The sequence below is a fragment of the Jaculus jaculus genome, chromosome 3 (genome assembly GCF_020740685.1).
Source record: "Jaculus jaculus isolate mJacJac1 chromosome 3, mJacJac1.mat.Y.cur, whole genome shotgun sequence".
Classification (NCBI taxonomy): domain Eukaryota; kingdom Metazoa; phylum Chordata; class Mammalia; order Rodentia; family Dipodidae; genus Jaculus; species Jaculus jaculus.
Genome location: NC_059104.1, coordinates 402,984 through 424,034, shown reverse-complemented (window position 1 = coordinate 424,034; position 21,051 = coordinate 402,984). Strand labels below are relative to the sequence as shown.

The 21,051-nt window shown below is 46.4% G+C and overlaps 1 protein-coding gene across 3 annotated transcripts in view; it reads right to left on the bottom strand.

The window, feature by feature from the left end:
* Nucleotides 1-5,654: 5,654 nt before the first annotated feature.
* Nucleotides 5,655-21,051, bottom strand: part of Rasa3 (RAS p21 protein activator 3) — a 148,455-nt gene continuing 133,058 nt past the window's right edge. For all 3 annotated transcript variants that reach the window (XM_004663428.2, XM_045145795.1, XM_045145794.1), the window contains 9 exons: nucleotides 20,109-20,186; nucleotides 19,140-19,217; nucleotides 18,084-18,157; nucleotides 14,825-14,931; nucleotides 13,922-14,004; nucleotides 13,581-13,789; nucleotides 12,394-12,497; nucleotides 9,350-9,533; nucleotides 5,655-7,226 (listed from right to left, as the gene is read on the bottom strand). In XM_004663428.2, coding sequence (XP_004663485.1) covers nucleotides 7,151-7,226; nucleotides 9,350-9,533; nucleotides 12,394-12,497; nucleotides 13,581-13,789; nucleotides 13,922-14,004; nucleotides 14,825-14,931; nucleotides 18,084-18,157; nucleotides 19,140-19,217; nucleotides 20,109-20,186 — 993 coding nt within the window. In that variant the 3' untranslated portion in view covers nucleotides 5,655-7,150. The remainder of the gene's footprint in view (nucleotides 7,227-9,349; nucleotides 9,534-12,393; nucleotides 12,498-13,580; nucleotides 13,790-13,921; nucleotides 14,005-14,824; nucleotides 14,932-18,083; nucleotides 18,158-19,139; nucleotides 19,218-20,108; nucleotides 20,187-21,051) is intronic.

Genomic DNA, 21,051 nt, shown 5'->3' with positions numbered 1-21,051 from the left:
ATAGTGAATTCCAGGTCAGCCTGGGCTTAAGTGAGACCCTACCTTGAAAAACAAAACCAAACAAGAGAAAAAAGAGGCATTCTGAAGGCCAGAGACAGGAACACTGGAGCCTCCAGAAATGTCCACTGGATTACTCGATGGGATGACTTAATGTTTTTTTCTTTTTGGTTTTTCAAGGTAGAATTTCAGTGTAGCCCAGGCTGACCTGGAATTTACTATGTAGTCTTAGCATGGCCTTGAACTCAGGGCAATCCTGCTACCTCTGCTTCCCAAGTGCTGGGATTAAAGATGTGCCACCCTGCCTGGCTCAATGGGATTTATTTATTTTTAAGACTAATGCCCATCTTTAAGCTTTTTCTATTAGTAGTGCTACAGCTATAGCACTACTTATCTATCATAGCTCCACAAGACATTTAGTTTATAAAATTTTAATTTTATTTATTTGTGTGTGTGTGTGTGTGTGTGTGTGTATGTGTGTGTGTGTGAGAGAGAGAGAGAGAGAGAGAGAGAGAGAGAGAGAGAGAGAGGGAGTGAGGGAGGGAGGGAGGGAGGGAGGGGGAGAGGATGAATATGAATGGGTGTGCCAGGGCCTTCAGCCCTGCAAATGAACTCCAGGTGCATATGCCCTCTTGTGGGCTTACGTGGGTCCTGGGGAATCAAACCTGGATCCTTTTGCTTTGCAGACAAGTGACTTAATCACTAAGCCATTTCTCCAGCCCTCAATAGGATTTTGATCAGGACTTTCTGCTGGCCCACCACCTCCAAGAGAGGTATGATCCCACACCCTTGCCACTCATCCACTACCGCAGCTGCTAGTTTAGGATCTAGACTCAGACTCTGGGGAGACTACTTAGAAGAGCTTCCTAATCCTACTCTGAAACTATAGGGTAGCGCTCTACTGCCATCAACCCGCATAGTCAAACTGCAGCTGGAATGTCAGGGATAAGTTAATAAACTGTGTGATTTGCAAAAGCAACTTGATTTCTGCCTAATGACTCTCCATGGTGCCTCCTGAATCCTGATTGAGACAGAAGTAGTGTGATCTGATCCACACCCAGCATAGAATGGGTCATACCTGTCATTGGGAGAAGGACTTGGTGGGAAGCCTTCTGGTGATTTGAATGGCTCTGTAAAATCATCCCATAGGGGGCCACAGCTTGAGTGGCTACAAGAGAAATGCCTCCCAGTTCTAGACTAAAGGTTAAGATATGGCAAGGCTTCCTGAAGCCTCTCTCTTGGCCCTTTTCGTGGTCTGTCCTGATCTCCCCTCATAAGAACACCAAACATCTCAGATTGGGGACCACTCTAGCTTCATTTTAGCTTCATAATTTCTAAAGCCCCCCTTCCAAAACAGTCACACTTGAAGCATGACTCACCTTAACTAGAAGGTTGTTCCAAAGCACAGCCATTCAAGATGCAATGGGGCAAGGGAGTGCTTGTACCCTCTAGGCTTTTTGGTTGGCTCTGAGAATTAAACTGCCCTAGCCAGATTAACAGGAGAAATACATGAATTTGGCCTATTTCCCATGACATTGGCACCATATAAGTAATGTGGTCCAAAGTGGCAACAATGAATGCTTTTGTGATGGTTGGACAGAGAAGAGTGTTGGAAAAGGACACAGAGTAGAGTCAGGGAGAGAAGATGGGCAGGACTATGCCCCTTTTCCATCCTCAGTGATAATAAGGTCACTCTCCTTCTGGCATAGGGAGGAAGTCATCTACTGAGGTTTAGACCCTACTTCAGGGAGAAGCAGAGCCTTCTCTGTGACAGCTGGCTTTTTATGTTTTGTTTTTAGGTTTTTACTATTTATTTGTTGGTCAGAACAGGGTCTGATCATAACCTAGCAAGTCTAAAAAATAAGATTAGCAGGCATCACTCACAGGGTTTAAAGTAACCTTCAAATCAGACCAAGCCCAATTGTTTCACAAGTCTCTAAATGAACAGCCCAGCCAAGTGGTGTGCTCTTCGGTAGCTGCCCCTCAATACTTCTGGTAGAGGAGGATCCGTTCACTTCCAGGGGATTGTTCTACCACTCAGACTTAGTCCCAAGCATATGTCTCCCACACTTCTGTAAAGGCCCATGAACAACTGTTCCTCCTCCTCCATAGGCCAGCATTCAAATGTGACATGACTTCACTGTCATTTGCAGACCATGTACTTGCTGTGTGCAGTCTACCCACACTAGTTACTATGATCCTCTTTACAGCCATTGGGGTTAAAAATATCCATGTTACATATTTGAAAATACTCTCAGAGCTTGGGCAATTTTCACTATTTCCATTCTTTGAGATGGGTCATGGTTTGGTCAAATTCCAACCTGACTGATCAGAAGACCCTGTGCCTCCTATGACCATTTGGTTTCTCTTCTTTTTTTTCACTTTGCTTTTTAAAAAGTTATATATATAACAGGTTATACTCTCTTATCCCCTTGCCCCTGCTCTGGTTACTGTGGTAGCCAGTCCTCAGTGGGGCTATAGCATTCACTGTGGGATCATGAATGCCTCAGAATCTGTGGGGTAGTGGGGGTGGGGAGACTGTGCCTTAGGGTATTCCTACCCACTCTGTGTCTCTTAAAATCTTTCTGTCCCCTATTCTGCAATGTTCCCTGAGCCATGGCAAGCCTGTTTGCAGTATGATTTAATGTTGAGTTCTCTATAACCTCTGGATATCTGCTTTGATAGGTTTTGATTGATTGCTATTCTCATTGCCCTGAAGCTGGTTGTCAGAAGTAAGAGCTGTATTCATGTCACCACTTTCTCTGTAATTTCTCCCGGCCCTGACAGATGTGGTAGAGGTGGCACATCTCATAGTGGGCAGTCAACTATCTTTTTGTCTTATTGATGGATCTTGGTCCTCTGTTTTCTCTGCCACCTGTAAAATAAAACATTCTCCAACCAAGAGTGGTGAGGGGTTTCTAGTACCAGGTATGATTCTCTCCCATTGAGTAGGCCTCATGTGCAATCAGAGAACAGTTGGTTACCCTCAGAGGCTGTGTGCCACTATTGCACAAGTGTGTACTTCTTGTCCAACTGGTTGAGTTCATCGTCTATAGGGTCCCCAGCATATTCATGCTGTTGGTGACTGTTGTCCTCCAGCAGTTATCATAGGGCTTTCTAGCACTATGAGGGCTAGCCAGGATAGAATTTGTTTCCCTTTTAGTTCCAGCATGGTATTCTGATGTCCTGTGACTGAAGCCTGTGGTGTCTTCAGCAATAAGGTCTTACCTTGTAGCTCCAGCAGGTAATCAAGTGTTTTGGAAATGGCCTACATTGTTTTGGGGACCTCATGAGTCTCCTTGGCCAATAGCTCACTGTGATGGGCAACCCAATTCTGGGCCTGAGACTTTCTGGTTAGACTCCATGTTTTTTTAAAAACTATTATTTATTTGTGAGCAGAGAGGCAGAGAAGACACAGAGAGAGAATAGGCATGCCAGGGCCTCCAGCCACTGCATATGCAGGTGCCACTTTGGATGTCTGGCTTTACATGGGCACTGGGGAATTGAATCTATATTATTAAGCTTTACAGGTATGTGCCTTAATAACTGGGCCATCTCTCAAGTTTCAGAATCCATGGTATTAAGGTTAAGCTTTTTCCAATTTTTGTCCCAACTGCCCCCTTTTATTGGTGGTTATATTTTATAGAATGGTAGCCAGAACGAGGGCTTCTATGGAACTGATTCATGTTGTCTTAACTTTTATGTAATTCCCTCCCCACCCTCACCCCTATTCTGCCCCTCACCTAACGTGTCAGGTAACTCCTCCTCTCCTCTCTATTTCTTCTCTCTCCTGGCCTCATTCTAGTTTTCTGCTCATATTCCTGGTGCTTACTACTGTTTGCACTCATTTGCAATTGATCCCAGTTAGGAACCAGAGATGGCAGGGTACATATGGCATTTATCTTTCTGTGCCTGCGTGACCTTGCTTAGAATGATTTTTTCCAACTCTATCCATTTTCCTACAAATTTCAGTATTTCATTTTTCCTTACTGCTGAGTAGAATTTCATTGTGTATATGTACCACATCTTTATTATCCATTCATCAGTTGATGGGTATCTGGGTTGATTCTAGTTCCTAGCTATTATGAATAGACCTGCTGGCTTTTTAAGGGACTTCAAAATAACACTTTTGCCAGACTGTTCTGCCACCTTTAGGGTACCCATTAGAAACCATACCTCTAGCCAGCTAGTTTACCCTGTGCATGCACTACTCCCTTGCTGGACGACTCCTTAGGGAGTCTCAACATCTCACATTCTGGAGGCCGTATGGCTCAGTGGCCATCATGGGGAATTGGCACCCATGGCTTTGGTAGCAGCCCCTTCCCAACCCAGATGCTCTGATTAAGAGCTTGAGATGGAAGGCTAGAGGCAGTTCATGGAGGCTGCATTCTCTCTCCAAAGAGAAATAGGTCATCTATAACAAGAGCACACAGACATGACTTGGGTCTACAGAAAAGCCAACTGTGGCCATCATAAGAAGCTTAGGGAGGAACTTCAGAGCCCTGTGTACTTTGGTGACCTTTGCATTTTATCCTTGGAGGGGCCAGCCTCCCCACTTGCCTCCTGGTTTCTTCATCTGGACTGACCTTTAACTTGGCATGCCCAAGTATGAATAGTCCTAACTGGGCAAGCCCAAGCATGAGCTGAGCCTGAACTAGGCATGCTTGAATATGATCTGAGCCCAGTTTAACTAGGCATGTCTGAATGTGGGCCAAGTTCTAAATATGTATGAGCATGTATGAGCCTCATCCTCTGGCCCTGGTGCTGCCTGAGCATGTGTGGATGTTCTGCTCTAGGCTGACCAAGCTAGCTCAAGACAGGTGCTGATGGCCAGGGCAGCAGGGTACTCCCTACCCTAGTTCCATGAATCCAGTAGCAGACAAGAGCCTGAGGAGAAGGACATATTCCTTGCCCCACTCCAGTTACCTGTGGCTAGAGGAGGCTGACCAAGGACCCATGCTAACTTCAATCTGTTGCTAGGTTCTTCTTGCTTGAGTTCTCAGCCCCAGGAAGTTCCCTGAAAATGTGTTGCAATATTCCCAAAGCCAAACCCCAAACTTTCCTTCTGAAGGTGCAGACTCCCAGATAGAATTAAAGAAGAAAAAAAAGTGAAAACAAGAATGAATAAAAGAGAAGAATAAGGAGATTGGGAGCTGCAGTGGCATCCCTGGCCCAAGTGCGAGGCCTTTGCCCTATGCCCCCTTTACCCTCCTAATCCCCTGCCTAAACACAAAGCTTCCAAATACCCTGGACCATTTGTTCCCTCCATCAGTGCTATGTCCTTGGCTTCCTGCATGCTTTGAGACAGTGGCATGGGTAGAGTCTGTCTCTCTACCTCAAGATGTACCCTTCAACATGGCATTCCTGATGCCACATTTAACATGAGGGCATAGTAGGTCCAGGTTCCCACACCACCCCATGAGTAGATAACACCTTCCAGAGATGTTATGTTATGACAGACACCACTTGTCAGAGTAATGCTACCTGTTATAGTAATCAGAAAGATGCTTCCTATGATCAGAAATGTCACTTTCTAGAATGATGTCACCTGTCATCACAATGCTGCTGTCGACCTCTCTACCTGCTGACTTCCCTGTAGGAGCCACCCTGTATCCTATCCTCCTGATATGGGCCCCCTTTGAAAACCAAGCCAGTTCTCAGAAAGAATAAAGCATCTGTTTTAATTGACCAGTAAAATACATTGCAAATCATTAGTACTTTATAAACAGAAACATTAAGTTACAAATCCGTGTTAAAAACTCAAGTTCAGTGCAGTCTGATTGCTATGTCCATAGCTTTACTTTTTGTACTTTCTTCTACTACTGTGACAACCACGGCTGTTGTCACTTGTTCTTTTAATTGAAGAGTCAATGTGGTACTTCCCACCAAGAACAGAGAGACTAGTACCAAGGTGCATCCTGTGTCCTTCAGCAATGCCTGCTTGCTGAGCACCTTCTTCCTTAGCCTGTGGAGACACTGTTCAGGACAAGGCTCTGATAGCAGTATAGGGCAAAGCTGAAGCAGCCTGTCTTGCCCATTTCAATACCCTCCCACCCTGATCCAAAGTGGCCCCAGATATTGCCCTGCCCAACTTCTAAGGTTCATGGAGATACAGCAGGCAAAACACTACCCTTGGCCTTTGCATCCCTGAAGGTGCAGCCTCCAACCTGGGGCTCTCCCCTCTTCCCTGAGGACCCTTGGTTGGCTTTATGAGAAACAAATATTGTTCCCTTTGGATTTGCCCTTTGTGGCCTCCCTTTTAACATGATGGGCTTTGATGTTTCGAATTACCTCATATCAAAGAGCTAGTTAAAAACAGTCCTTTAAAAACATTAAGAAAAACAGCTTGAAAAAAATGCACATTTAAAAAATCTTTCCCAAACTTCCGCAGAAGTGGCAAGCATGTAGATTCTAATTTCAAATACCTTCTAGAAGCCAGATATATACTTAAACTGGGGGCTAGCAGTTGTTGTTCCAGGAAAGACTGGAACAATGGCTCTCCTTCCCCAGGTACTCTGCAAAAGGATTCCCATGCTAAAAATACCAAGGGTATTCTGTATCAGTCTGCCCAGCCCAGCTTCTAACCCTTTAGCCAGGAACAAAATCAATACAAGCTGAACAGAGAGGGTGCTGAGAAAACACTGCTTATAACATCCCAAATAGGAATAAAGCAGAGTGTCTGGGGCTGGGACTAGAAGGCTACATGTGTATAGAGCTACAGACACCAGCGTGCGAAGCACAAGAGACAGTGAGCACTTTGCAGAAGGCATGCATTGCCATGATTGGACTGGCCATGGCTCCCTGAGGAAGGACCGGGCCACCTAGGAATGAATTTCGAGAAAGTATACACTTTTCGAATATTCAATGGATTCCTGGATCCCCATGAAACCAAAGTGAGTAAAAAGACAAATGACCAAATGTTCCAGAACAGCTCAGACCACCTGCTCTGGGAGGCAAGGAGAATGCACAGCTGGGCAACAACAGTTCCTGTAGGGAACAGTGGCTTGAAGTGGCCCCAACGGCTGGGTGGGACTGCATGAGCTGGAAAACACAAAACCTCCACTATGTATGTGTTCCATCCTCTTCTCTGCTTCCAAATGTTGCGGATTTCCTGGTGTGGCTTGTTGGCGCTGTCCTGAGATACGCTACAACTTTAAATGGAATGTGTGGAGATCTCAGACTGCTGCCTGATGTAGTTCTGGAAGCTCTTGTCTCCAATGGGGTGTTCCCTGGAGTGAGGGGGAGAAGAGAAAGTGAGGCACCACCTCTGGCATCTGTTATATCCATTGTGCTTTTGTGTTTGTGATGTGTGTGTATGCATGTTCAGGTTTGTGTGTGTGTGTGTGTGTGTGTGTGTGTGCATGTGTGTGCATGTATGGGGAGGCCAGATGTCTGGTATCTTCCTCAATTACTATCTACCTTATTTTTTGAGACAAGGTCTTTCACTGATCATGGAGCTTACTGATTAAGCTTGATGAGCTAGCCAGCAAGTCCAAGGAACTCCTGTCTCCACCTTCTCACTGATGATGCTTGGGTGCACACTCTCATGCCTGGTTTTTATATGGGGCTGGGGATCCAAATGCAGGTCCTCATGCTTGCATGACAAGCACTTATTGAGCTACCTAGCCCACCACTGTGTTATTATTCATGGTCTTTGTACCTATTTGTGTGACATGTTCATCATAATAACTATGGAAAATGCCAATCTATGAAGAAAAAAAGTCAGTGCAGCCCTCTAGAAGTACCCACCATGACTCTGGTCTCTTGTGTGCACATATGTACATGTCATGTGTGCACAAATATATTCCAGCTAGAGCATCTGCACCACACACACACTCATGTAGACTGTGCATACTAAGCATAGGCTGCTGACCATGTGTGTCCACATGTTAGTATAGTTGTGTCCACACATTGCATACTGCATGGAGTGTGCAAACCGTACAACATGTATGTACAATGTGTGCACAATGTAAGGTCCATCCTCCTGTGTGCTGTTGAATGCTCTGTCCTGGGACAGGGCCTGGTGTGTTATAGGCATTCAATAACTGCTGCTTCCTGTTTCCCACCTCCCTCCACGAAAATGGAATCATGCTTCTTATGCTGCTTTCAGCCCACAAGCTTTGGATGTGAGGTTGACACTTAAAAAAATTGTGTGTGATGTATTTGGGTACATGTGTGTATGTGGGGAGGGGTACATATGCATCAATGTGGAGGCCAGATGTCTTCCTCAATGGCTGTCCACCTTATTTATTGAGATACAGTTTCTTACTGAACCCAGAGCTCCCTGATTTGTCTAATTACCTTGCCAGCTTGACACAGATCTGATCTTTCTGTTTCCTGAGCACTGGGATTACAGGTATGGTATTTATGGGATGATGGGAATTAAAATTAAGGTCTTCACATTTACATGGCAAAAGCTTTATTGACTGAGCAATCTCCCAGCTCAACACATATGTTTACTATGAATCAAGAAAGGTTTCTAGAAGGCAAATAAATGTGAGTGCCTCAGAGGAGGTTCAAAGGGATCTGGTAGGATGCAGGACTCGGTGGGAGCTGGTGATGGCACATCTTGGAGCACAGCCAGAATTACCACCACCTAAGAGTGCTCAAACTCATTCTATGACTACTCAGGAGAAGTTAGGACATGGACCCAATCACTGTCCCCAAGAGCACTAGTGTGGTTGGAACATGATCTTGACACATTCTCATATCTTCACTACATCTTCCTTGGAGAAAGCGTAAGGCACAAACGGAACACAGATTATTGGACTCCCTGTGGCTCACCCACCCATCCAAGGCTATAAAATGGGCTCTTTCACAGTAGTCATTGGGATGTCCACTTGGATGGGGACAATGCCAAGGCTCCTGCTGGCTCCAGGTCAGATGCTGTTTCAGACTTTATGTAATTCTATGCAATTTTCCCCCAACGTCCCATGTGTGAATATTGACCTGCTGGGGTTATACCATTAGAGAGGATACAGTCTGAAAGATACCTGGCTTGAGTCCTCCACCTCTGTACCTCTTACCTCCCCTGAGATAAGAATGAAGTCAATCCAGAGCTGGGCTTGCATCTAAAACATTAGGTGACCTGGGGAAGTGTCAAATGGGATGTATGACACCCAAGGCTGGGCCTGAGATGCTGCTGGAGACTGGGAGGTTGGCGGGGCAGAGCTGCCTGCCTGCATACTGCTGAGCAGAATAGGATAACAGGGTACTCTAAAGAAGATAGCAGGCTGGGCCTAGGCCACTGAGCTCATGCACCCAGGACCTGCTTCATGAGGTGGGTGCTCACATATGGAAGGTGTGGCTCTCCATGTTACCTCCCATGGCCCTGCAGCCCCTTAACACTCACTGGCTCCCGTATCTTGTCTTCTTGAATTTGTCCCTCCTGTACTGCGCATGTTCCTGCTCAAGGGTCCCCACCCCAGCGATGACCTGCTTCAGCGTCTTGTAGGTCTCCTGGGGGTCGTCGATGATGAACGTTGAGTATTCTTCCTGCTCGGGACCATCATACACAGACTTGCTGCCACAGGCCTCTATAAGGCAGAGGTGATGAGAGGATCATTGTGGGACACAACCCAAGGTTCTCAGCCCCATCTCTGGACATCTGAACAGATGTTCCAGTGTTTCCTAGAGCAGCCACTTTCTCAAAGGGCTTCCTGTCTACAGTAAGTGCAGGGAGAAACAGAAGCTACTCTCAGGGACAAGCATTACCCAAACAAACTGAAGGGCCTCTTACTGGGGGTGGGGTGGGGTGGACAACCAAAACCCTTCCAGTGAGTATTCTGAGACCTTAATGTCTTAAGTCTCAACCCTCTCTCCAGCTGGCCTCTCATGGGTGACTTGCACATCTACCTATTGTTTGCCAGCCAAGTCAGGAGAGAAGATGCTCACACTGGACACTGATCCAATTTGTCGGAGGACCTTTGGAGACACCACAGGCTAAATCTGGAATCCTAAGCAGGATTAACTTTCATACTACAAAGGGTATGGAACTTGGCATGTCTAATTCACTAATTTCTGGCTAGGACACGCCAGCCCAGGGAAGATGGCCAGTCCAATAGCTTCCAAGGATCTCTGCCCTCTACCACCCTTATCTTCTCCAAGATCTGACTTTTTTTTTTTCAAGGTAGGGTTTCACTGTAGCTCAGGCTGACCTGGAATTCACTGAGTAGTCTCAGGGTGGTCTCACACTCATGGTGATCTTCCTACCCCTGCCTCCCGAGTGCTGGGATTAAGGGTGTGCGCCACCACACCCAGTTAAATCTGACTTTTTGATCACTTCTGATACTGAAATTATTAAATTGCATATTGAGGGAAATGCTACAATATCTATTTGTTTACTTCAGCAGGCTACTGATGCATTTTCTAAAATGATCAAGATGTAAATTGTGGGCAGAAAAGACAAACAGTCACTTGGGTGCTTTGTACCAACTAGCTGCTTGTGGTCTGATAATGACATACTAAGGTGCTTGCCTAAGCTTGTAACTCTGGCTCAGATGAGTGTAGAACTCAAGGACACAAAGGTGGGAAAATCTCATAATGGCTGACAGCAGGACACACAAAGAGCACAAGACACATGGAGCCATCCTCTGCCCTGTGGTACATAGATACTGGTGAACACTACTTTCTGAACTTGCTTTGGAGACAGTGGCCTGTGGAGACAGTGGCCCTTTAGCTGAGCCAAGTAGAGTGAGGTAATGGTGGGAAGGGTGTATATTTTTTTTTTTACTGTCATGCAAGAGACACTGGTCTGAGGTATTCAGAAGCTATCTCACTCAATCTCCCCTGGCCTTGATACCTTTGGTGGCACTGTCTAGTTTGCAGATGGACAGTAGGTTTGCTCAGGGCCACAGCATGGTAAGGAGTGCTAGCTGTTTCCCACAAGGACCCTATCTACTCCTGCTACATGCCTAGTACTGCAAACCCATTAGCCCTGATTACGGAATCCATTCCCTAACTTGGACTGAATGTGCAGCACTGGGTGCTAGGGTCACAAACTTCAGGAGTAAAATTAAAGATCTGGAGCAGGAACTAGAGCAGAGTAAAATTAAAGAACCATAGCATGGGGGGTTGGCAGAGGAGGGACCACAGCACAAGTGGGATGAAGTGCAGCCTACAGGCATGAGAGTCTGTAAAGGGAGGGGCTTCCTGGGTACATGGAATAAGCCTGTGGGTTAAGCCTTATGATTGAGTATGACTAATAGAAATAATTTCCTGAAGCAATTAGAACTGGCAGGCAACAAAGCCACTAAGAAAGCACTGAGATTTTAGGCAGAGGCTCAATTGCTACAGAGCTTCCATGCTCTGCAAGAGGCAGTGCTGGACAGAGTAAGCTATAAGATTCCAGCCACACTGACTGTCGACAAGCCCTTGTTGTCAAGACAATTTCTCATTGGGAAGGAGGCGGAGTGTGTGGGAAGGAGGCTGAGTGTGTGAAAACTCTTTCTATTTTCCATCCATCCGTTCACCCACCTCTCTATCCACCCACACACCCACACATCTATGCTGCAGTTACCTTCTCATTGCTGGCACAAAACACCTGACAGAAAGCAGCTGATGGGAGGAAAGTTGTTTTGATTTATAGCCTCAAGGGGAAGCTCCATGATGGCAGGGGAGATCATGGTATAAGCAAAGGCTGGACATCACCTCTGCCATGGCAGGTAGAAAACAGCAGCAGGAGAGTGAGCCAAACTTTACCAAAGAAGAACTGCCAAAACAACCCTAAGCCCACCCCCTCCTGCAAAGCTCCATTTCCCAAACAGCTATCAAAACTCGAGTTTATGGACAATACCTAATTCACCTAAATCACCATAACCTGTTCATCCACCTAGCCATTTGATCACCCCTGTCCATTCATCTGGTCCATCTTTCCATCTGTGTATATGTCAATCCATCTATCTACTCATCCATTTGTCCATTCATCTATTGGTCTACTTGTCTATGCATCTGTATGTCCATCCATCCATCCATCCATCCTCCCCTCCCTCCCTCCATCCCCCCTGTCCTTTTATGCATACATCTATATATCTGCCTATCCATCTACCCATCCATCCAACAAACAGGTTCTGGCTCGCATCTCCTTTGCTCATTTTTATGGCCCATTTCACATTCTCAGCAATGTATAAGACCACTGCATAATCCCTAAGAGCACATCTGAGATCTCCTCACCCCAAGGTGGAGATGGGTATGTCTGCCCCTTCTAAGTAACAGACCTCAAATCCTGTTCTTAGCAGTGAGTTTCCCTTTCCAACAGTGTATAAAAAAGATACCTATGGATACCACAGGACCCTATAGGCTCTGAGGCAGTCTCTATAGTGACTCATTCCTAAAAGTTCACCAGGTACCTCTGGTCTGCAGCTGCCCACAGTCACATGCCCCAGGGGCCACACTCACCCTGCATCTTCTCCAATTTGCCCATGTACAGGTTGAAGAGAGAATAGATACGCTCTGTTTCGCGGTCCCCATCAATGTCCAGCTGGATGTTAGCCGGGAGGCCACTGTACAAATGCAGTGAGAAAAAAGGTGAAAAAAACATATTGAAACAATGACTTTAATTTTGTTATTAAAAAAAAAATAACTGAGAAAAGTGGAATGACTCACACTGGAACCTCACTTAAGCCCCTGGAACAGGGTGGCTATAGGCTAGCTTTGGGTGTAGGAGGAATGTGAGAAAGGATGCCCAGGCTTTGGTGGGGGTCCTGTTGGGACACATAAGGCAGAAATGACCTGGAATAGTCTCAGGCATTCATCCTTAAGAAGGGTTGGCTACCTTGGAGTTGGTGGGCAAACAAGCCATGTAACCTCTCCTCCTCGAAGACTGTTGTACTTTAACTCCTGACCCAGGCTGAGGATGGTGGAGAGAGTTCTGGGGGTCCAGGGCCATTCACACACCTGAGGGCCTGCCGGGGGACCCTCCTGAGCCTCAGCCTCTGCACCAATGAAGCTGAACAAAAAGTCCCCCTCCAAGGCTTGAGGGTTAAGTGACAGCCTGAAGCATACTTCAGAGCTTATAGTAGGAGGCTGTCGTTGCTTCCTCTTTCACGTGCACAAGTCATATGAAGTCTAATGAGGGGCACCCTAAGCTGCAGGGCACATGGGCTGCATTCAGGACTGGCAGTGATAACCCTACTCATAACTGTACTGCTCAGTGCCCTAGGGGTAGAGCTGTGCAGCAATGTAGGTGGAGAAACTGGGATGGGCATCTGTGAGCCAGGATGAGCAGTCTATTCCAGCTTTTCTTAGAAGAGATAGTACTCACCTTGTCCTGCTAGTCCTCTGCATTGAAACCCTCCTCTACTGTATGATAACCCTGAGGACACCTCTGCTTCAGGCAGGAATTCCTACCAGTTTAGGCACAGCCTTTGAAAGGATCAGACCCAGGGGCTCCTTTGGGGTTGCATGGGGGTGGGGTGAGGTGGGGGGCGGTTCTGGGAGAACAGCTCTGCTGGGCTATAAGGGTTCCTGAGTGGCTGCCAGTTGCACTTCTGTCCCAGCTCAGCCCCATAGCTGACCTATCCTGTATAGTGTACAGGCTGGATGATTGTGCCTGGCTGAGCAGGGTTGCATACACACAGACCTACCCGGTGCAGGGCGTGCAGCCCGTGGCAGTGTCTGAGGAGGCCTTGCAGCACAACCAGTGACCATTCAGATAGGCAGATGGGTGGTAGACAGTGAGGCGCTTCTGGTTGCACTGGCTCACTTTGGTGAGGATATCGATCCAGTCCTTGGCCTCTACGCAGTTGTTGGCCTGGATGTATAGTGCACGCTCTGGCTGGATGACCTGGAACATCTGAGCATATGGGGTGTGCTCAGAGGCTGTGAAATGTGGGGCTTTGGGTGGAGGGGCCATCCATAGCATGCAGCAGAGAGGACAGAGAGAAGGGAGGACAAACCAGCAGGATGGGGCCAGGCCAGCACTCACATTTTTCATTCGGAAGGACTCCTCCTCCAGTCGCTCCACAGCCAGGATGTTCTCAATAGGAATACTGCAGAGGGGCTGGTCACCTGCAGCAGATAGGGTGTACAAGTCATGCTCAGTTATACACTACCTTAGGGTGTGAGGCTCCCCATAGTCAAGTAGTCAAGGTGAGCCAACAGAGGATACTCAGCTGTCCTTTCCTGAAGGCCAAGAAACCAGAAGGCCATGGTTGCAGGCTGGGGGAAGGCCATGGGCCTCAGAACACAGTGAACACAGGTAGCAGAACCCCAGACCTGTTCTAACATCCCAATAAAATGTCTCATGCAGGCCTCCAGGAACATGGCACACGCCACTTCTACCACTACAGGATGCTAGCCAGTGCAAGATCTAGGACATGGCTCTGGCAGCACCAAACAGCCCCTATTCCTATAACTGGCACCAAAAGGTGTGGGTTTCTGGCCTGATGAAGCACAAGGAAGCTTTCCACTATGCAGGGCTTCCCCTAGGGAAAATGTGCAGGTGCCAAACCTAAAGCCATACTTTCCTCTGTGTTGAATCACAGCCCTGGGGCTGTGTTCTATTAAGGAACAGGGACAGGGAAGACTTGTCTAGCCCATAATAAAGGGGCAGTGATGCTGTCTATGGCCAACAGAGGAGACAGGAAGAGGGGATGGGAAGTCAGAAGGGATCACTGTACTGTAGTCAGCTCTGCATCTTCTGGTTCTGTGGGGAGCAGATTCCTGAATAGAGGCTCATGCTGTCTTGAAGGGTCAGAGTGGTTAAGGCCAAGACGTCCTTGAAGCAGAGGGCCACCCAGCACTTTGAGATCTACTTGCTCCCAGGGTTCCTCACATTAGATGACTTATGCTGTGCATTGGGGCCCTCTAAGCAAAAGAAACTTGTTACCTTTGCTTTTCTGGTATGTGAATTCATGGTTAGTAAGGCGAAACCACCTCTTCTTGAAATTCTTCATCCCAAAGCGTTTCCTTCCTTGTGCTCTCTTAATCATGAACCTATTGTAAAGTGTACATGGTGCTCAATGAGTGTTATAAGCTCCAGGGGCCACATGACCCTGAGGTAAAGTCATCAATAGTTCCCCACTTCTGTGACCCTTTGACCATCAGTGGGTGCTTAATATCCTGTCATTTTACTTCTCAGTGCCAAGACTGATGTTGAAGGGTACATGTACTATGAGCACCTTCATCTTCTGTTGGTGCCAACTATGAGCCACAGTTAACTCTTTTTTTTTGAGGTAGGGTCTCACTTTAGCTCAGGCTGACCAGGAATTCACTATGTAGTCTAGGATGACCTCAAACTCATAGCAATCCTCCTACCTCTGCTTTCCAAGTATTGGGATTAAAGGTGTGTGTCACCATGTCTACTATAAGCTAATTTTTTTTTGTTTGTTTGGTTTTTCGAGACAGGGTCTCACTCTAACCCAGGCTGACCTGGAATCCACTATGTAGTCTCAGGCTGACCTCAAACTCACAGCGATCCTCCTACCTTGGCCTCCTGAGTGCTGGGATTAAAGATGCTAACCACCATGCCTGGCCCGAGTTAACTTTGAAAAAAAATTATTTATTTGCAAGGAGAGAAGGGAGAGAGAGAGAAGGATGGACGGAGGGAGAAAGAATGAATGAGAATGAGTGCATCAGGGTCTGTAGCAATTGCAAATGAACTCCAGATGCATGTACCACTCTGTGCATCTGGCTTTACATGGGTACTGGGGAATCAAACCCAGGTCATTAGGCATTGCAGGCAAGTGCCTTAACTGCTGAGCCATCTCTCCAGCCTGACAAGCTAACTTTTTACAAGGCTTCTTCAATCCTCCAATACCAACCTTCTCCACCCTCCCCACAAAGCTATTAACAGCCCAACATACTACAGACATGCTCTGGAGGATGTTCCAGCCTAAACCATAGGGTATACTAGATCTGTACCAGGGTCTGTACCAGGGTCCTGAGATGGGGAGGATACATACCAGAGCAGGGGGATGAGGGAGCCAGACATGGCTCAGTTCACAGGCACAGACTTGCTCATGGCCTCTGCAAGTGCTAAGAGCCAAGACCCTTCTTTATCCACCCTGTCTGGGGCTGCTACTCAGCAGGCTACCACCCTCAGGGGCTTAAAACCATTCCTGAAAGCTCCCCAGAGGATAAAGCCTTAGATCTTCATTGTTAGTGTGAGATCCCTTTAGCCACAGCTACCAGGTGAACAGAAAGAGAGGAGAGGAAAAATCACCTGGCAGAGCAAAGGAAAGTGATGAAAGGGACAGAAGAACAGGACTAAAGATGACTGGGACAGTGGAAGCAACAGTCAACAGTGAGACTTATATTCTGCTTACAAGATTATGGATGTGCGAAGCTATAACAAGAATCTGAACTGAGGGATTCTAGGAGTAACAGTGTCTTATGACCTGGACTGGAGAATGGCTGGCCCAGGTACATGTACAAGTGCCAGGAAGCTCCTTGCAATGGATCACAGGGAGCAGAGAACTTGACCAGTAGCCTCACTGGGATGGAAGCTAAGTGGACTCAGTTCAAAGCCAGAACAGACAGAAAAGCACATCCCTTCAGAGATAGTATATGTGAGAGCAAGCCCACATATGTATGCAAGCCTAGAGTGATGAGGAATGGCTCTGAGGACACAGAGGAGAAGGCAGAAGATCATGTACACCTGGGCATACCATCCTTGAAGATCAGAAAAATACTTACTAAAAGATTCCAGTACTGGAGAGATGGCTTAGCGATTAAGGTATTTGCCTGCAAAGCCAAAGGATCCCAGTTCAATTCTCCAGGATCCATGTAAGCCAGATGCACAAGGTGGCACATGCATCTGGAGTTCCTTTACAGTGGCTGGAGGCCCTTGTGCACCATTCACTCCCTCCCTCTCTGCCTCTTTCTCTCTCTTAAATAAATAAATAAAAAAATATATTTTAAAAAAAAAAGATTCTAGGTCATGTGACAGTTGAATTAACAGGTAAAGTCTTATAAGTGTTTTGACTATAGGATTTTTGGAAAAACACAATACTCTTAGGACTATAAATTCATGGGACTTGTGTAAATTTTGTGTAAGTGGCCTTGTTGAGAATGTTGGACCATATGCTCAGAAGCAAGGGTTCATGAATTCAAGAATTCATGAAAGCTTGCTCAAGGCTTGATTTATACACCATATTCATGAGTGACTTTTACTACCTACTACCAGACTTTCCTCATGTAATTGGGAGGCAGGAGCTGTCATTTGTGGAACAGATCAGCTGGGGCTGCAATAAGCCCATTGCTCTCATAAAATCATACTGACTCAACCCAGCAAGCATGCCGAGGGGGCAGAGCCAACCAACTCCATGTTCTATGCAGTAGCAGGTCATGACCCAAGGAATGTTGCGGCAAAAGCTGTGTACACAGTTATTTCCATGAGTGGCCAGGATGATCAGACATGGTGAACTCCCAAAGCCAAGAGATGATACTGCAGGTGACCACCTGGGGTTTCATGTGGACTGAGGACATGGATAGGATGAAGAACAGGCAGTACCTCAACCTGGAGTAGTAGCCCAGAACTTTGGCATGAAAATCTAGTGGAATTACAGATAAGATAAGATAATTACAGATAATCCATGACCCTACACTGGCCGGTCACCCTGAAATGAGTCACCATCCACATAAGGTTTACAAGTTCCATGAGCTCTGGGCTAAACTAGGGATTATGAGATGGACCTGTTGCCTTGGAAGTTATGAATTTAGTGCATATCGTGTGATGTCACATCTGCTTTAGTGAAGACATGGATTGGGTAGAAGAAGGAGATGGCGTATTATAACTGAGGCTTGAACCATCAGGTCTCTTAAGAAACAAGGCTGAGCTGATCAAAGCTCCTGGACAGCAATTGTGCCAATTTGTCAAAGTTTGTGTAAACAAGTAGCAGACCTATCATCTGACACCCAAACAGGGAATGTAGGTAACAGAGGCAGGATGAGTGGTCTCCAAGCATGGCATACCACCAACTGGATGAGACCCTTCAGGGGAACGATGCTATGGGCACCTGGGACCAGTTTCTATCACAAAGCTCTCTGACCCTGGCTTTTCTGACAGATGACCCTTGTAGAGCATGGGGGGAGGGGATAAGTTGCCAATGTGTAGCAGTCTTCACCAGATGAGCCCAACATCTTACCCTTCTTTAAGCAGGATAGGCTGTTCTACGCTCTTGGGGTCTCTTCTCCCTGAAGATGAGATCAAATCCAGGAACTGAAGGGAAAGGAAACCAGACCATTAGAAAGGGAAACTAATTGATTATGTTTGTTCTGCTAGAACCCTGGACAAGATGCTTGTACTTCCTCTCACTTTGGTGGGGAGACTTGGGGGATGAGTCCTATAATAATCATGGGGCCTGCATTTGTGTTCACTGCATGAGCCTGGCCTGATCTTATCTACTTGCTGTGACCTTGTAAGGGTTGCCAGCATGAATTAGTTACTAGGAAACCTGCCTGGACTTCTCAGGCCCAAGTCAGGCTCAAGTGGTTCAGCTGGAGGTCTACAGTTGGCTCTGCATGACTGAAAGGGCTTTTCTCTCAGAGACACCCAAGTTTGGCATAGGGCTCCTCATTCCATTGACTTGGATTCCCCCCATTAGTTGAGGGATGTCCTGATCTTTAGTCCCTTCCTTTCCTCTACTGCCAAGGACTTTTATGATTTCTTTTAAAAAATATTTTATTTATTTAGTTATGAGACAGATAAAAACAGAGAGAGGGAGACAGTGAGAAAGAATGGGCATGCCAGGGCCTCCAGCCACTTGCAAATGAACTCCAGGTGCATGTGCCACTTTGTGCATATGGTTTACATGGTACTGGGAAATCAAACTTGGGTTTTTAGTTTTGTAGGCAAGTGCCTTAGCCACTAAGCCATCTCTCCTGTCCACTTTTATGATTTCTAAGAGAGAAGTTGTGTAGGCTGTTTCTGAATGGTGGAGAAAACACTTTGGGTCAGAACTCAGGTGGCACCTACAGGTGTTAATATGCAGTTGGCTTAAGGTCTATCACAGAAAACTAAGAGCATGAATCCAGATTGGAGTCTGAGGGGAGCTGCACACCAATGGTACAGACAGACTCTGCGATGAGACATATCTGACAAAGCCCAGGCTCAAAAATCACAAAGGCCAATTTTGGAGCAGGTGGGCTGGCCTCTGTTCAAGGGAGTGCAGGGGACCTCGATGCTGAGGTATAGCACTCACGTTTTTTACAGCATCAGCATACTTCTGCTCATTGAAGAATTCATAGAATGTCGCCATGTAAGACTCCTTAAAACTGGCCTAAAATTAAACAGGTCACTTACTTGTGAACAATAGACCTTGGCTCATGGGGAAGATTGGTAAGTTTTAATACATAGTGACAAGCCCAAGCTACAACAGGTGAGGTACCCCAAAACCATGTGGGCAAACAGTGAATGCACAACCCCAACCTAAGGAATTCAGCTTGAAGCCTGCACACTAAGATGCTGGATACAGGAGTCTCTACAGAGCCTGAGTTGGAGCCTTTGGCACAAAGAATCCAATATATTCCTATATACTACCAATATCTGGGATCTAGGTATATGGGTCTACAAACTGACTGCAGGTATGGTTACTGGAGCCTGGGACTGTAGGTATGAGCATAAGGTAAGGTAGATAATTGGTTAGGGGAGTCCCAGGCAGACTTCAGGGTCCTCAGCACTAATACGTGGTATAAGGCACGTGACAATGGATAGGAAATTTGGATTTGTCAGCAAAGGAACAAAGGGGGCTTGACTTCTTTTGCCCAGGAGTTAGGGGCCTGTATGTGGACGAACTTGCCAGTCAACAGGCCAGCCTTCTTAGTCCATTCCTAAAGCACCAATGTTCTGAGACATTCAAGGTCAATGCCACCTGCCTGGTCTAGTGCAGCTGGGAGTCCTTGTGTGATGCTGAGGAGGTTCAGCCACTTTATCCACTCGTAGGGTCAGATGAGCTAGAATGGCTGCCCATGTGACTAGTGCCCCTCTACCACAGCATGCCCCACGCCCTCCCCAAGTTCAGAGGCAATAGGAGGTACTAGAATACCCCACTCTGGAGATGGCTGGGTAGGTACTGGCTTTTATTCTGCTCTTTATGTTGTAATTTCATTTATAGATTTTAAAAGAAAAACCAAAGTTAGTGGTCCTAAAAAGAGAAAATGATAAAACTTACAGACTTGGACTTGGACAAGCTGCCAAGAGTTTGGATTGTTTTTGAGATAAGGGTCAGGGTTCTGGAAGTCTGTGGATCCTGAAGAAATAGGATGGAAAATGGAAGTTTTATTAATACTATAGAAGAGAATCAATATATCCCAGAATCAGATGACAAAACTAATGACACTGCCTAACTACTTCTACTGCCTAGGGGTATGAGCTCTGGACTAGGGAAGGTTGTATTGCTGGGGGTGGGATATGAGGCAAAGCCAGTCTCTTCACACTGAGAATAAAGGAGCTTTTCAAAATTAGAGAAATTAGGGCTGGAGAGATAGCTTGGTGATTAAGGGACTTGCCTGCAAGGCCAAAGGACGCAGGTTTGATTCCCCAGGACCCAGGTAAGCCAGATGTACAAGGTGGCACATACATATGGAGTTGATTTGCAGTGGCTGAAGGTCTTGACATGTATTCTGTCTCTCTCCTTCTCCCTCTATCTCTTTCTCAAATAAATAATTTTTTTTAATTAGAGAAATTAAAGAAAAGAGGCTTAAGAGAGCTGGTTGGTTGAGGAAGACTGGATGGTTAAGGAGAACTGGAATGTCAAGACTTATTGGCTTATTGAGGTAGACTGGTTGGTTGAGAAGGAATGGATGGTTAAGGACTCATTGACTGAGAGGGCTGGCTGGTTGAAGTAGTCTTGTTGGTTGAGGGAGATTGATTGAAGAGGCCTGGTTGGTTGAGGACTGGCTGATTGAAGAGGAGTGACTGATTAAAGAAGATTGGCTAGTTAAGCAGCCTTAAATAAGTGACTGATTTAAGAAGACTGACTGGTTGAGGTAAGCTGCCTGGTTGAGGAAGACTAACTGGATGAGGAAGACTGGCTGGCTTGAGGTGGTTTCGCTAGTTGAAGAGCACTGGTTGGCTGTGCACTGGCTGGTTTTGGAGAACTGACCAGTAGACTT